Source organism: Oryzias latipes, chromosome 20, assembly GCF_002234675.1.
Source record: "Oryzias latipes chromosome 20, ASM223467v1".
NCBI lineage: Eukaryota > Metazoa > Chordata > Actinopteri > Beloniformes > Adrianichthyidae > Oryzias > Oryzias latipes.
This window is the reverse complement of record NC_019878.2, coordinates 18,063,023-18,081,125: the sequence shown is the minus strand read 5'-3', so window position 1 is coordinate 18,081,125 and position 18,103 is coordinate 18,063,023. Positions and strand designations below refer to the sequence as shown.

Here is an 18,103-nt window from a genome sequence, read left to right as displayed (position 1 = left end):
TGAAAGAAAGAAAACAGAAAGAATTGATTAAAGTGTGTGTGCCACATAGTTCCTTTTTAATTAAATTGATTGATTTTTTTTTGTTTTCAAACACGAAATAAAAAAACAAGATGAACGGAATGTGATAAACTGCTTGAAAAGGAGTGGGTAGTAGAATTGTTTCATTTCTTCTGGATTAAAAAAAAAGGCAGAGCTGAGAATCAACCCTCTTTTCAAAAATTGAAAAAAACAACACGTTTTTACCAAAACTGGGGGGGGGGGGGGGGGCTAATGTAAAGCATACTCATCTATGTGCTAAATTAAAAAGTTAAAGTAAAATCTATTCCAAGACACTGGTTAATTTGTGGCTAGCTTTGGGGTAATCACCATTTACTTCCTGGGTAAGTTAATTCACACTTAAATGAAGCTCAAATTTATCAGATTTCGATTTGCATAGTGAAAATGATTAACTTTCCATTTCTGCTAACTTGTTTAAACAGTAAAACTGTCCTCAAAAGTAGTTTATTAGACAACTAGGATATTTAATTGTAAATACACATAAAATAAAGTTGCTTTTCTAATAAACACTCGTTTTTGAGGCAGGAGTACAAAGACTTCTGATGCTTAGGGTTGCAGAAAGACTGTATTTTCTATGCATCATCACATCGTTGTGACAAGAGCAGATGAGATTTATGTTGTGTCATGCAGTGAGGCATCATGTCATGAGAAACAGAGAACATCAGTCTGCCCTCTACAACATGGCATAATGAATAGACATAAAAAAAGGAGGAGAGGTTAATATATGCTAAATATAACTACATCAGGTGCCTTTGGACCAAACCTTAAAAGGACTATTAAGGGATTAGTAAAACCGAAAATACAGTACTTATTCTTTGTTTGCATTTTCTTTCATATAAAAAAATGCATTCTTTTAACTGGATATTATAATTAGGTTGAAATAATCAAAGATCATAAACAGTTGGTATAAAAGTATTTGTCTATTTAAAAGAAAATTAATGAAATGGAGGAGCAGTGCGTGAAAGACCACAGAGCTAATACGGAGGTTGTCTTACTGAAACTGCTTGTACACCTTTACTCTTAAGCTACATTCACACTGCCCTCAGTCCACTTCCAGTGAAAAATCGATGTAAACGCGCGTAAATGTGCGTTTCATTCACCATTTTTGGGCTGTGCACGTTCAAAATGTGCGTTTATGAATGAGCATTGAAAGCTAAACCAGATTAAAATTTGACCAATCAGGGACTTGGGGTTGGTAGTGACGTATGGATGGCGCCCCTTTCAATTTACTGAAGTACCAACCATTTGAAAATTGATCACAAAGAATAAATTAACTATTGCGGTTTGAGCCTGGCCGAAATTATGACACCAAGTCTTTCATTTATGTATCAGAATAGAGTTGTGAATGAAAACGCCTGGAGTGAGATTCACGAGATTTGCACCTCTTCAACATTTCGCACCAAGCCTCTGCCAACTGTAGGTGGCAGACATGTTCTAGTAAACAGTAGAAAAAGCCCGCTTGTCCAGTGTGAACACCATCGTCTAAATGTGCATGCAAGAACCTCCGTTTAGCGTGCCCTTACAAACGTCCCCTGCCCAGTGTGTCCGTACCTTTACGTCACTCCTTACAAATGGACAGCACTTAAAAAAAATCTGTATTTCTGACCTCACAAGCCTTAATTAGCCTTTAACATGATGGTGGGATTTGAAAAAAGACTATTTCTTCTCAGCAAACAGCAAGAGAGAGAGAGAGAAAGGTGTTTTTATCTTGATTAATTTTCTCCAACGTTTTTATCAGACCAAAGGAAAGACTCAACTGATAAAAGAGTCAACACTTTAGACCTTGTTCAGACAGCTGAGCATGAATTGACTGCAAACCAGGATGAACTGCAAAAATAATGATACAGTGAAAATCTTCAGGATGGATGTTATGTGTAAAACAACGCAATCCAGATAGATTAAAAGATGTTGAAAATGGTGCTACTCACCTTTTTCTGCATTTAAATTCAACTTTTATTTTACAAACCAAGGCTTGGATGCAGAGCTTTGGTAATGACCTGACACTGTCAAACTATAAATCACCAGCCGAAATAGGGTAATCAACACAAACAGAAACAGCTGAGCAATAGAAATGTTGCACTAGCTGAGCAGTGACAGAAATATGACAAAAGAAAATTCAACCCAAAAGGCTCCAGTCCTCACATCTTCTGTCTTGGTTTTCCACTAGTCGCTTTATATGATCAGCATTTCGGTTCTTTTCCCTCCTTGCAATTTCAAATTTATTCTGAAATATGTTAGTCTGTTTTATCGTCTTGTTTCATGTGCAGTTCTTTGCTGCCTTTCAGTATTTCACACCTGCATTCTTTTTCCCTTGAATGATGAATCTGTTTTCCTGCCCATTACCTGTTGATGTTCAGTTGTTGAATTCCTGCATTTTCAAACATTTCCAGCTTGATAATTAAGGATTTATGGAACACAAATCTAGGTATTGTTACTCATTAAAGTGATTTCAACCCCTGCCCCTCTTTTGTTTTTGCATCTTTTGGACGTTTTGATGTTTTCTGTTGAGGTTTCCAGTCTGTTTCTTCTTCGTTATTTTTAGAGCAAATGTTAAAAAATGTTGTACTCACACCACAGATTGCCCTCTAATGCTATAAAAAAAACTTTCTCTGATGTAGAAGCAATAAAAGATGTTGGAAAACAGCCCCATATGATCCACAACAATCCTACATTTAAAGCAGTTGTCAGAGTAAAGAAAAGGGATCTTCCTTCAGAAGTTGTAAGGACAAAATAACAGGTCCCGCACAGAAGAATTGTTAAAATAGATCGGTAAACATATTGCCTGCCAAAATGAGTTAAGCAGCAAATGAGCCTATGAAAGAAAACATACACATGTAGATTCCTCATTACATCATCCCTCCTTAACTTTCTCCAGAGGCTGTGGCCTACTTTCCCTCCGACAGCGCAGAAACAGACTGTCTGTACGCCTTTATATATTCACCTACTGAATTATTCAAATGAGTTATTTTTGTTGGTGAAGACGATATGATAAATTAGAAATAAAGACAACTATGTGAAACAAAAGTCCTGCTAAATTTTTTTTTTTTTCATTCACAGGCCGACTCCAGCTGGCGTTAACATATTTTGGGGAACTGTTGCTGTCATCCTAACACAGAGCTGTGTGTCACAGGCAGCACAGTCTGCCACAGCCTTTACAGGCTGCCTTGAGAGATTTAGACTGATGCCAGTAATGATCCTCAGGTTACTCATCTAACCGACTGCAGGCATTTCATCTTCTTTGTTCTCGTTCTGCAAAGTCCAAACTCCCATCCGTCATTATCGGTGTTCCAGAGCAGCTTCTCCGAGAAAAAAAAACTATGTTATGCAAGATACTTCCAAGCTGAAACACAATACATACTTGAAACTGTAAAAGTAATCCCCAACCCTACAATATACCTGTTCAGAATTTTAATGTCACAGGAGTCATTTAGGTTACTTTGATCAGAACATGCACAGAAGCAAATCCAATAGTAATTTAAAATAACAAAAGGATTGCGGACGTATCCATTACTGTGACTTTAACCTCTTAAGACCTGAGCTATTTGAGCTAACTAGTACATATAAATGCAGGTCTCAATATAGCAGAATTAACTACTATGGTAATATTACCCAAAATGTGATCTCCACGCAAGTGGACACCAGGTCTTAAGAGATTAAATAAGTAAATAAAAACTAGAGAAATGCATGGAGATTTACTCCATGAATTATTGTAACAGATATTAAAACTCACCCTAGGTGTCTTTAACAGCATTAGGAACCAAACTAAATCAGCTGCTTCATTTTACATAAGAGTGTTAGCGGCCATCTATTGGTCATCTAGGAAACTGACTTTGCTCCAGCTGAATTCATTTTAAACTTGACTTAATCAGGAAATTAGGTGTGTCCTTTATCTGAGACAGGAAAAAATTACCCGAAAGTCCCACTCTGGTGATCTTCTGAGCTATTGTAAAAGCATTTCCAGTGGTCTTTTAGTCGTTGCCTAAAGTTTTGAGAATAACATAAATGTTGGAAATTGGAGAAGTTACTGTTTAAGTGTTTATTATGACAGAGTTTTAAGGCCACCAAAAAAAAAAAAAAAAACTAAAATTACGAGATTTTATCTCGTAAATTTACGAGATAAAAACTCGTAAATTTATGAGTTTTTATCTCCTAAATCTACGAGAAAAAAAGTTGTAGATTAAGGAGAAAACACCGAAGTTATCCGTTTATCGGAGCCTAGCTTGAAGATGAGATATGTGGAGCCTTTTGTGAAGCTTTATTTCCGGATTATAGGTTTAAAACAAAGAGATTCTGAACCTTTTGGCGACTCAAACTCAGATTATTTTCCGTGTAGCAGTCTTTCCGGGGTTCAGTGTCAGTAAAGCGGAGTTTCATCTGTAAAATAAGGAACTCAGAGACACGTTTGGGTGTAGAGGACCATGGCAGCCTTTATTTTCCTTTTCATTCACATAACCTGAAGTTCATTTGTCTCATTATATCATGAACCTGTCATACCAACACCAATGCGGAAGTAAACAGTGTTCACGCCCCCTCCTGCAGATGAAATGTGCCGTTTCAGCATAAAACAATAAAGAGGAATGAAAATAGTCTTTTTTATTAGCCTTAGAACGTTGAAAATGCCAAAAAAGTGCTCCTCCTTCTCAGACGGAAGCATCACACAGACGTAGAGATCTTGTTTTAGGTGGAGGAAGAAAGGATTCAAGCGGACAGCTGCAGGGATACCGACGATGGCTTCATCGGGCTGCAGAGATCCTGCAAACCAACCATCAATAAATAAAACTTTAATGACTCGTAAATCAAACAAATGAGCTTCCAGACATTTGGAACGTTATCAATAAACAGCTCACCTGTTCAACTAAGTTTAGTTGGTCTGCTCTGTGGCTGCACGGCTTTCACCTGCTGCTCTGCATGCTCACTTCAACTTTAATCTCGTAAATTTACGAGTTTTTTTTCTCCTAAATTTACGAGTTTTTATCTCCTAAATTTACGAGATAAAATCTCGTATTTTTACTTTTTTTTTTTTTTTTTGGTGGACCCTAAAACTCCGTCGTAGTTTATAATAGCAATTTGCATATATTAAAATTTGTGTCATTCTCAAAACTTTGGCCATGACTACAATTATGCAGTTTTTTAGCCAAAATCAAATAACCTATGTCATTTTCTAGGACATAGTTTCTGGAGACCAGCAGTAGTTCATTAGAAATTCACTTCGGAGTTGTGCGATTGACCGTTACAAGGGAGCAACCCCACCACCACTTCCCATCATCCATTTATTTACAATCTACTGCTAGTTGACAGCCCCTCATCGCCCACCCTAACATTACCGATGCAACAAAAATAGCAACCAACATCTAAGCTGTCCAGCCATACAGTTTTGAGCCAAGTGCCAGCTTGGATGAGTAAAATGAATACGCACATTGATCTATTTGTCTACAAGTGGATGGATCGAAATGCAGCAGAGCAGAGAGCGTGTTACCCGTCCAGTGGATTTTCCGTGTCACAAATAGGAACTTCTTCAAACGATTTTTTTGCATCTGCTCCTATTTCACAACTATTTGAATGAAGAAATACTCTGAAATGCTATTTTAAACCTAATTTTCTGTCCTGTCCTCCATCATCAGAAAAATGTTAAAAACACCAAAAACACAATTTTTATCGGAGTGGGTTTCTAAATAGTGCTTCTCTGTGATGAGTTTGATTCATTACTGAAAGAGGAACTCCTCTAGGTCAATTGAAAGGGATTGGAATCAAAATGTTCTCAAAATAATATTGTCCAACTTGTCTTGTGACGTCAGCTCCCAAATGTTCTAAATGTCAGCCTTCGCTCCATTTCCAGACGTTTTTACCGCCCCGGTCTGCTGCCCGCATGAAGCAGGTGGAAGTGCGTGAGACAGCGAGGAAGGGGAAGAGAGGTGAAGATGAGGGCGTAGAATGGGTGGGGAGAGTCAGTGTGGTGAGACAGCCTATACTTGGGTCTGATTCCTACTCCACCCCCTCCTACACCACCACCCAACACAAACAAGGCTTTCCTTTCTCGGTTTGACACAAACAACATAGCTGAGGGGTGACGGCTGCAGGAGCATGTTCATATAAAAAAGCACACACGTGTGGTTTAATGATCAACTGGTGAAGCAATTAGGCAAGATTTCTGCAATTAACAGACTGCATCATTATTTTACACTTCATTTTTTTTAATAATGTTAACATAAGTTATTGTCATTAAAAAAATATTGGTTGAAAGAAAGTTGATTCTATTTTGAGGGCTTGCTGCTAACATATTTAACACGGTGACATCAGTGTAACAGAAAAAAAATCAGAAATGGATTCTGTGGTCCACTTGGTTTTTGGTAAAATACACACATTTTAATTTTTGAAGAAAAAATGGGTCTGGGTTCTTATGGGTTAAAACATGAAATGGGCTTTTTCCGAAAATTCTCCAAGCAGGAGTTTATGAGGAAACTGCAGCAGTTTCATCTGATACAGGAGCAGTGTGGCTGCTGAGCACTGACCAAAGAGCCAGCCAGTCAATCAAAGGCAGCCCAGCCTGAGATTCGTGTCACATGTTCAGGCACAAGAGCTAACAAGGCCGGAAGAGGGAGAGTACGGAGGAAATTCTCAGCATTCCTGACAGGAAGAGATAATCACCATCTGACCCACAGCTTGGAATAACGCCTGGTTCTAAGACTGAATATGATCTACAGATTAGATTAAGACTAAGAGGTGGCCTCCTTTACGGTTTTTCATTTTTGCTTGTCAGCTGCTCCCCTTAGGGGTCGCTCCATCTAACCTTATCCTCGCTCATGCCAACCGCCTTAATGTCCTCCTTCACCACAACCATGGTCTTCCTCCTTTCTAGTAACTTATCCCTTAACTGTGCATCTAATCTAAAGTAACTAAAAAAACACAAGTTGGCAAAAGACAGCGAATTTAGAATGTCACTAGTTTAGGCTTAATCTGAGAATTTTATAACTCGAGAACTGAGGTTTAATCTAGATTGTTTCGTTTCTCTCATTTTTTTCTCTCGTTAAAATCCAATGTTGAAGATTCGGATGTCCCACCTTCCAAAGCATCAAAGACATCAGAAAGAAACTTTTTCTGATGTCTTTATTTTTAAAGACTAGACCAATAAAGAGAATAAATAAATAAATTGGACCACAACATTAGAAAGCACAGCACTCATGTATCAGTTTATTATTGCTTTAGCTACAAAAAGAATTTTTAAACTACACCAGCTATAAAAATATACCTGCGCAAAAAATAACTTTTTGCAGAATCATCACAAGAAACCTGGCTAAAGTTAATTAAGTAAATAAAGTATTTTTATTGGTATTTAAACTTTCATTCATGACACAAATGCGGTGAAACACTACAGTGGTCCTTAGTTGACCAGTCAGGCAAGTAAAGTGTACAGTTCCTGGGGGGGGGGCATTAAGGAAAATGTGAGAACAGTCAATGCCAATGTGGATCCTTAATAATTTAGATGGAAAACAGTCTGGTTTTAAATGAGGCTGCCAGGTGCTTTACAGAAAGATAAAACAAGTCAGAGAGATTTCTGTGCTTTGCAGCTTTGTAACTGAGTCAAAATGAGAGGAAACCTTCATTTAGTGACCATCTCATATGAAGGAAGTAAAGACTAGCATAAGAAAAATAATAACCTTCAGAAACCCTGCTGTCCCCTCAGGCAGTGGGCACAATTTCACAGAATTTTTAGTCGCCTCCTTTTTCTCAGAATTCATGATTGAGGTGCTTGTGTTAAAAGTGAAGCCAGCTGTCTCGGGCATATGTAACTCCACGAGAGATAAAATTCCTCTTTGCCAGTAGCTGAAATGAAGAACAGACTTTTTCTGTCACACACACGCCTGCAGACTACAATCCCATGTCAACATTCAGAGGCGAAATGGGCACCTGGAGATGCTTGTGTTGCTGGATAACACTAACAGAAACAGACAGCGGCATGGGGGAACCCCTCTCTAAACCGTGTCAGCAGAAAGATCTGGAGGAAGGAATCCCAGGAGAACAAAACTGTCTCCAGACAGGATGGGAAGACAAATAATTATTTTTTTTCCGCAATATTTAAAGCATCCGATGAATATAAAAATAAATTTTTAAAATACATTCTTGGTTGTGAAATCCCCCAAAAATCATTTAGTTTAACCTACATACATTTGCTTGTTTTAACCATCAAATATTACTAAATACGCAGTTCATTTATATCTGGGGAAAATCACAGCAAGATTACTGTTAGTGCACATCTTCGTCATGCAGGAGTGGCTCCAGAAAGCATCTGCCCCACATCTGCACAAAAACAAACACACAGTCCAAACAGCTGAGTCGGATGCTGTCAAATGAGCTGAGACTGACAGCTGCTGGTGTCCCTCTGTGTGAGTTTGCTGTCATCGCACCCATGGTGGGCTGAATGTGACAAGGTAAAAATAGGGCCAAAAGTGACAAAAACTAAACCTCCATCTCTTCTGATATTACAGTCAGTTTGGTTTAAACGCCTCCTCATGCACAGGCTAACCCTCAGCTGCTCCTCTGGCTTTACTTCCCTCCTCATCTGGCAGGATTTGCAAACACGCATCCAACATAACCTTATGTAAGTGCCATTACTCAACAGCCCATTAAAATAATATGGTTTGCAGCGATTTGAATATAAACGGTTTGGTTGGGACTTGGGCCACACAACGTACAAATTCTCCCAGCTGCTGCTGTGAACCGACACCCAGATGTGGGCGCGCCCACTCTGCCTTCCTGTGTTAGCACCACAGCAGAGTCGGAGCCGCGATGGCGGAGCGGGGTGGCTTGAAGGCCCCCTCCAACAAAGGATGAGGGCTGTTTTCTCTCCAGCAAACTGCAAAATGAAGGAGACATCCCACTGAGATCTCAGGGAGGAATAATGAGAGAGATGTGACGGCTCTGAGAGTTGTGCAACTTGCTTCATTGCAGCTCATTTTGTTGGAGGCTGCAACTTAATATTTAAACATGATAAGTGCATGTTCTTTATAATGTAGAAATAATTTGAGACAAAAAGGGTGTCGGGGTTGTAATAGTTGCTTACTTTGAGGGTTTTAGGTGAGAAGTCAGATCATTTCTTTAACTGATAACCCTTATATTTTATAAATCCAATGTGACGTGTCTGTATTATATGCACAACTGCAAAAACGATTATGGTTATGAGTAATTACGCCATTAATAAGATGGCATCAAATTTGTTAAGTTTATCTAATCATTGTATTACTTTATATCTAAACCGATGTATAGGTGTTTTGTCATTTTTTTATAGTCTTGTTCAATTATGTGTAATGCTCGATACCAATCAAATCCAGTCAAATCAAAAATTTGAAAAAAAGCTCAAAATTCACAACATACAAATGCATTTTTAAAAGCAATTTCAAGAATTCTTAAAAGAAGACAATAATAAAATAATTTATTCCTTTTTCCATTAAATACTTTTTTTTTCTTTTTTTATAGGTGAGGATTAGCTGAGTTTAATGGACGGAAATAACTTTTTCAATGACAAAACAAGACGAAAAGTGTTTTTGTTTATTTTATATCACCGAACAGCATTAAAAATTGAAATAATCAATATATAAAAGCACTGCGCGATTCTTTTTTGTCAATACTGCAACTTTATAGGTTGATTTTTGATTCATTGTCATGCTCATCACTTAAGGAGCATGACAATGAGCTCTCCATCAAATAGAATAATCTATAATTAAGACACTTCTGAATCAATTAATAAACTAGCATTATGTCTAATCTCAGTGAAATAAGGTGGCTTTTCTTGCAGACAGTTGGAATGAAAGGCTGTTTTTTATAAATGAGAGAAAAACAACAAATAGGTCATCTATTTGTGTTTGTTGGTGTGAGGGCGTGTGCGTGCCGCTTCAGTTTCCGATGCCTCCGCTCTCTTAGAGGCATTCATCTCTTCACTTACACAAACAGTGTGTCCTACTTAAAGCCCCTGGAGGTTTAAGGAAAACACACCTTTACCTCTGGACCATGAGAAGACTTGTTGTCTCTCACAGCCCCCCAGGTGTGTATTTCCTCATTCCCCACTCACCCGTTTAAATATGTATAAAGCTGCTCATGCCCTTCAGACGGTTTACAGGAGCCCTGAATAAATCAGTTGGCGGCAATAGAAAACCTCTTTGAACAAAACATGATTTCAGTCAATTGCTGATGATAAACACAAAAAGAAGTCCTCTTCTAAAAGGGAAGGATGCACCCTAGCCCACAACTGAAATGTTTTTATTCTCTCCTAACACACATGGTTTCCTCTACACTCCTGCTTTCTTTCGACCTTCGCTTCTCTCCGAAGGCATTGATCTGTTTTGGATACGTTCATATGGATGAATAAATCCTGAACTTCAGGACTTCAGAAACAGCAGAAGTCGGGCTGGCGCCGCTGAGCAGAGGGACTGTGACGCAACTCCGCAACAATTCAGGACATAAAAAACTCACCAGAGGAATACAAGTGCCATTTGAGGAAGTCCATAGCTTTTTATAAACTTATAACATGTGCATTTTGTTAGGAGTTGAAATGAAATTCATGTGCGGTGGGCTCTCCTAAGCCCATGCAAGACATTCAGGAACTGCACTTGGTCCCAAAAGAAGCCGATACGGCACAAGAGCGCCGTTTCAAATCCACATTCAAACATAAAACCTCCTCTCAGTCGTGTCAAAAGTGCCATCCAGAGCAGACAGATGTAAAAGGCTCCCAACGTTTGCTCTACAAAGAAGAACAGGGTGAACTCTACACACAGATAGGGAAGATGCTATGATATTTGAGCCTGAAATCAAACAAATCGTGTGACATTTTGGACATTCAAATCCTAAAAATAAAAAAATATTAAATGCAGATTACCGTCGGTGTAGCCAGAAATAGGAAAAATAAGTCCAGCCTGAAAAATCCTTTTAAGCCTTTTTAAGGCCTATTTACAATTCTTTCCATCTGCTTTCTACCATTATATAATGTTTTTCCAAATTCATGTTTTAATTCTGAATGCAAATAGATGGTATTATTTTACAATGCCTTTTAGAACTATGCCAAAATAAAAATGAACTAACTAAACAACAAATAAATAAATTTGCTCTTTGTTTTCCAGAGCAGAATAAAACCCAGATTAGCCTCTCCAAGTGACTTTATTTCTCCAGCAAATTAGCTGTTTTATGTTAGTTTTGTAAAATGACACTTTAAAATTTCGAACCAATATTTTTTTTTAAATGTGGCTTATAAAGATTTTAGCACAAACCCTGCCTGTTTGCTATTTTTCCTAAAAAAACCAAACAAACAAATTATTTTATTTTGAAGTACAAAAAAATACTTCCTTTTTTTAAACTGAAGCTTTAAACAAAATGTGCATAAAACTCATGCAACGACGTAATAAAATGTTTTAATTTGTGCTGTACCTGCTGTGGAAACGTTAGATTTGACAGACAGCGGGGTTAATCAAAGAGTAACCTGCATTGTTTTATAATAAAAAAGCTGCCATGCCTCATTTGTATGTTTTTATTGGTTTAGACATTATCAAAGCCTTAAGTCATATAAGAAAAGGCTCCATTAGTGGGATTTCTTTACATTCTTATCTTTGGGAAAACACATTTGTTGTATTTGTAGTGTCTATGTTGTAGTGAAAACACATTTTAGCCACACTGGCACAACAGCAGGAGCATCCTCCTCCCCTCCACTCCACTGATTTCTCAGTAAAGGCTTTAAATTGTTTACAGTCATCAATTGCAGGAGTGGGAAACTGTCTGCTCACACGATCGTTCACCCACTGCCTTACAGAGGATTCCTTTTATTGGAATTTTATGACCAAAGCCGCACTGGAGAATATATAAAAGTGAAGACAGCTTCACAATTATTTGTTGAAGTTGGATGTTTACTGTGAGCAGATGTGAAAGTCTGACATAAATCCCCCTAATGTCGTTTTTGTCCCTCTAATTGACTGGTAAAAAAAATGTGGTTTCTGTCAGTCATCAAAAATTAAAAGGTGTTTTTTAATATTTTTCATCAGAATCTAATTCACTCAAAAGAAAAATGAACAAGAGACGATTAGAATGTAATGTTTTCATGTAAAATGTCGGGCTATTTGAAGAGAATTTACATTTATGCTACATTTAGTGGCTGGAATTTGAGTAATGAGTATGAGGTTATCTAAGAGGAACGTAAAGAATGGATGTTTAGAGTCAACCTGGGGCTCACTGTGTTTTTACACAGTTAAACAAAGTTAGAGCCTGGACCACACAAGGGTCAAAAGGGTCAGAGGGGAGAGCTTTGGTCTAAAACAGACTCTTCATGGAATGTTAACAGCTGAAGAAGATGAACGGCAGACATAAAATGACCACACATGGACATGTAAACGGAAAACAACAGAGACAACATGAAAAAATTCAGAAATCAAAATGAAATGATAAAAAATGAAACTAATATGGAAACTGCAATAGTATTATGGGACATTACTGATCGGATGATGACTTTTGAAGAAGAGGAAAAGCAGAGGCATGTTTTGCCAGAACTGTGGTAAAAACGTGATTGAGCTTTGCAGTGGCTAAAGCGAGAAACTTAAAGAAATAAAAATGAAAAAGTAAACAAAGGTCATCATCCGATTAGTGAAGTCCATATAACTTGACTTTATTGGTTTCTTATTTTGTGTCATTGTTTTTTTAATTACGTTTTGGTTTCTGGAATTTTTTTTTCTTCTAAAATGTAATGCTGCTTTTTGATGTGATTTGTTGAGTTGACTTGCACCTTAGGGCCACCGTAGAAATGAGACATAAAAAGACAAAAATTGGTAGACACGGACAGAAAGGGATGACAAAAGTAAAAAATAGAAAAATATATAGAGGTAAAAACTAAAAAGCAAAAGTAAACAAAATTAGTACTTTTTCTTTGATGTAGCTGCAAATATGAATGTACTTTTTCATAGTTAGCCATCTTAAAAAAGACAACTATACAAAATTTAGTAAACAAAAACATAAGAAAAAACTCCTTTAAACCCCCAGAGTCATCAAAAGTCCAAGCAGCATGTTTTTGCACAACTTTAGGTCTAATCAAGCACATTTTCTTGGCTTGTCGCAGTCCATTTAGCAGGACCTACTGCAGGAACCATACAAGGCGTTTTATTTTGAAAATCAAGCATTTTCTCTTTGTCTTTTTGACTTCTTTTCCTCTCGATTTAATGACTGGAAAGCTATATTATTGCAGCACCAAAAGGTCTCTGAACCATCGCTGAATACATCTTACATCTCAGCTTATTGATGTCACCTATTCAGATGAAATCTCTTGGGCTGTCCAATAAAAAAACACATGCCAAAGCTTCCACGTGCCTTTTATAGCCGTGCAAACACAACATCCCTGAATCGATACAAAAACTGAGATTAGCACCGAGTGTTCTGCATCATCCACTCGCTGAGTGAGGGCCCAAACTCACATAAGATGCAAACAAGCACATCAGTCATGGGGCTTAGCTTTTGAAAAACATTTAACTTTCTCCAGTAAGCTCCGGGAATGACATCGACTAACGAAATGAAGATGTGTTGGAAAACATCTAACACCTCCCCGGAGGTGCAGATAATCAGCTTTTCTGAGCGGCTCTGGCTGAAACGGGCTAATAAATCTGTAATAAGGACTCCAGTTTTTCTATCTTCTCACACGTAGTCAAAAATACTGCACTAAATGTTGACTTGTAAACACACAGCAGTCCAGTGTAATTCCCACGGGAAGGCGAATGCTTCGAACTGAGCCAAAGCTATCCAACATTTGAGCTAAGTCCCAACAGCAGAGAGCAGCGCGTTAGGCCAGGATCTGAAGGACAGCCAGAGCTCACAGTGCTTCCCCTCACTTGCCTTTCTGCAGGTGTGGTCCTCACATCATAAACACTTCACTAATGTGTGGCAGCAAGTTCCAGGGCTAACCTCAAATGCAAAGTGTGCATGAAATAACAGGCATTTCCAGATTAATACATAATTACAGCTTTGGTGTTTTTATTTCTTGTTCCTTTTGGGAATTTGGAGAAATTTTCAAACCACAAAAACTTGGACAGACTGACATGGAAACACACCAATTACTGAGTGCAAATCCCAGTGTTTTCCACTGCTGTCTTTCTTAAATAACAGCCTTCCTTTTTATTCACATGTGACAGCACATAAGGAGCGTTGAGCCCCAGTGGGTTTGTAAAGGGTGAAGGTTAATGGGCTCTGTAACGCTCGACGATTTGGTCTCTAAAGTGTTATAGGTTTGAGTTACAACTGTGGTGAGGACAGGCTCAGAATCCCACTGTTTACTCTGGCTCAGAAGAAAAAAACACACACACTAGCAATGATGAAAGTGGACGTGTGTAATGTTGTTTTCCACCTATATTTTTCAAGCATCTAAAAGTAAAGTCAACAACAGAGCACAGGCCATTTTTGATGCTCTTCTTAAACAGAACGATTAAACATCGACTCCAAAGAAAATTGTGTTTATATTGTTTTTAAAATGTCCTTGTAGCATTCTTCTCATGATGGAGGACCTTTTTCAAGAAAATTATGATTAAAACTACATTTTCTGAGTGTTTCTTTTTAAATTGTGGTGCATTAAGAGCAGACAAAAAAGAGCCATTTGAAAAAACTTGTAGTCGTTACATAAAAAACTACAGTCAGCGGGCCACAAGTTCCCTGTTCTGCTCTATTCCGATGCCTCCACTTGCAGACAAATAGATCCATCTACATCTTTGTTTAACTCATCTAGCTCCACACTGTACGGCTGGATAGCTCTAATATTGCTCGCTAATTTTGTCGCACCGGTAATGTTGGGTTGGGGTTGTGAGGGGCTGTAAGTTCTTGGGAGAGAGTGCAAACAAAGGGATGATGGGAAATGAAGATAGAGTTACTTTGCGTCAGTGGTTCCACCCACAACTCAGAGGAAAATTTCGGATTAACTGTTGCTATGATTCAAAGATGATTGGAATGGGCGGGACCACCCCCCTTACCCATCACCCATAACTGAGCAATCTGTTTACTAACATTTACTAATTGTTGATTTTTTTCTGTCTGCTCCCGATTCACAACAATTTGAATAAATAAAAACTCAGAATTGCAAATTTATGCTAAATTTTATTTATATATGTTCTCTCGCATCAGAAAAATGCCACAAGAACGTAAAAAACAAACAATAAAAATATGATTTTCATCGGAGAGTATCTTTAAAGCCAATTCCGAACGATCTTCCTCTAAGATTACTTCATTGCCTTTAAATTTGAGGCCATGTCTGTCATCCCTGACGCTGTGAGACTGATCCAGTCTGATGAAGGAGAAGGGTGCATTTATTGTGAAACCGTATTAGCAAAGCTTGTGTGATTTACAAAGCGAAGCAGCGGCTGGCCGACCTACAACTTCCCTCTGCTGTTGTCAGTCCAGTAATTACATCTCATTGCATCAGACCAGAAAAAAAGAAGCTGCTGCCAAATGCAAAGAGTAATTTGGCTTTTGACTTAAGGAGCTCCTTTGAAATGTCATTCCTTAAGCAAGTGTAACATTTCTGTTTTTACGGGGGGAAAAAATCTGCTTTAGGAAACATAAAACAAATGACAGCTCAAGTGTCTGTCCGCTTTGTGCTTTATGCAATCACAAACACACAACTCTGCACGGCTTCTTCAGTTGCCCCAGTCTGATGGCCGAAACCACCTCTTCGTGAATGCAGCCACAGCATTATTTAGCATATAAAAATTGATTTCTACCTGACCGACGACCGTCTGAAGAAACGTGGCTCTAATGAGCTTCTCTGCTTGGACAGAAACGGATGGGAGTCTAAAAATAACCTCCCTTCTCCCTGAACTATTCAACATGTGAATGTGTGAACGCTCGAGTGCGTGTGAGTGCGTGCACATTTGAGGCTACACGGTACAAGCAGGTCACGTAGTAACTCTGCAGGCCAGCTGCTTTGTGGAGTGAAGGGCAGTCGGTTCATTCAGAAAGATCCTCAAAACGATGTGTGCTTGTGTCGAGCAGACATCTGAGGAGCTGTGTCATCTCTGATTGGAGGCCGACCCTGGGCTTTAGCCTGCCAGATTAATTGTCAGATACCACATGCCATCTGGGATTTACTGTTTCAAGACAAGCAGGCGGGAAGGTGTGGGAATTCTGAGTAGGAGATTAAAATGTGGTCAAAGAAAAGACATGTTTCTTCAAACTACCTTGAATGCTCTGCAGCTATAGAGCCAATGGATGCTTGTTTTTCACCAGGACCCAAGGCAATGCATTAAGCAGATCAATCATGGTTTAAAGCATAAAAACCTGTTGTTTTTTTTAATAAGTAGTCAAATTGTCAAAAGGCAGCACACTCCAATAAAAGGGGCCGAATATGCGGTTGTGCAAAAAATGTTTTTTTATTAATATGGGATCTTAAAAAATAACATCTGGAAGGTCTGTTTTTTGTTGTTGTCTTTCCTTTTCTTTTTCAGCCTTTCACATCTCAATTTTCCACAAAAAAAGGGCTTTGAATGAGAAGTTGATGGAAATTCCTGTCTCTAGGTAAATCTCACAGAACAGCAGAGCGAAAGATGTGTTTTCCCTGCAGCTTTTCTAATCTGTGAAGCAGCTGTGGAGCAGCTGTTTTCATGCCCTTTTATTTGTTTTGTTTTTTACAGTTTAAGGCACAAATCCCACTACAAGATATCCACTTGATGCTCAGATATTTCTGCAAAATCTGTGGATTGTTTGCAGTTCGAAAACAAAAATCTGCTGACTATCAGGAGATTCCCATCAACCCAAATGTGCTGATTCCACATGTGAGGAGGACGTGTGGTGGCATGTGTTGGTGATCATGTTGTACAATCAGGCCTCCCCTCCCCGTGAGATCAAAACGCTGCTCACACTGCACAGCTGAGACCTACAACCATATGATGCAGATCTGTTCACATTCAGAATAAATGAAGTTTTTGCTCGGCTTTTGCCTGAAAGATGCGGCTGATCTGAATGGAGTTCTGCTTCAGCTGAACAATGGAGATTTCACGTCGACACTGTTTTGCTGGAGCCCGTGTCCTCTGTGCACAGAGGGGCTGCACGTTCCACAAACATACATGCATTCCCGCATGCAAACATGAGAAATGCGCACGGTGTTGCATGCTGTGCACCTTACCTTTATCCGGACAAGAAGAAATGCTCTCCTCCTCTTTCGGATTTGCAACCTGTGTTATTATGGACGTGTTGTCCATGGAAACGAGATGTTGTGCACTTTCGGCGACACCGTTTTATTCCTTACATTACCGACCGCGCTGCAGTCCCCCGGCTGTGCGCAGGCTGCTGCTGGAGGCTCCGCTTCCACCATTAAAATCCCCTTTTCCTTCGAGGCGATGAGTCTCAGAACCCAGAGAGAAACGTCAGAGAGACGGGGCTCCGCGGAGGCAGCGCACAAGTGACAGTCCAGGATGCAAACCGAGCGTAGGTCCTGCGCTGAAGCCAGTGCGTCTGCTGTGGCTGCAGGCGGCGGCGCAGCCCCCGCCTTCTGCTGCTGCTGCTGCTGATGCGCGCGCGCTCCGGATTCCCTCCACACACGCCGCGTGATTCGGTTACAGTGTTTACCCAGAGATGGCGACCATCCTCCTGCCACAGGCATGCGGGCACACTGCAACAACTTGCCTTCAAACATCGCTATTATGCTTATCAGGCCATGCTGAAAAACGGCCGCTTTAGTCCGCCCACCGATGCTCGGCGCTGGCCTTTTCACAAATCCCCCTGAAAACACTCCCGCTTCCAGGCTCAGGACATAATGACGGCTTTGGATGGACGGGGGCATTTTGACTCTCCATTCTTTAAATTGTAAATGCATTAAAATTATTAGTATTTCTTTTGATTTAAAGGTCCAACCGTGTCATGTAAAATATTTTTTTTCAAGGAAATTATATTAATCTTATTGTGAAATGATAATTTATCATCACCTTTCTGTCGGAAATAGAACGAAAAAACACATTTTTGTATGAAATGCATCTTGGGTGTGATGAGAGTTTTTGGATGTCATATCTGTCCAAGCCCCAACTATGCTGTCATCAAATAACTTCATCTA

General features: G+C 39.1%; 1 protein-coding gene across 2 annotated transcripts in view; it reads right to left on the bottom strand.

Moving 5' to 3' along the window:
- ctdspl (CTD small phosphatase like) overlaps nt 1–17,887 on the bottom strand; it is a 35,162-nt gene extending 17,275 nt beyond the window's left edge. The window contains exon 1 of one of the 2 annotated variants that reach the window (XM_004081082.4): nt 17,180–17,887. In XM_004081082.4, the coding sequence (XP_004081130.1) occupies nt 17,180–17,255 (76 nt within the window). In that variant the 5' untranslated portion in view covers nt 17,256–17,887. The remainder of the gene's footprint in view (nt 1–17,179) is intronic. The other variant, XM_004081081.4, reaches the window with a different exon arrangement.
- Nucleotides 17,888–18,103: the final 216 nt, after the last annotated feature.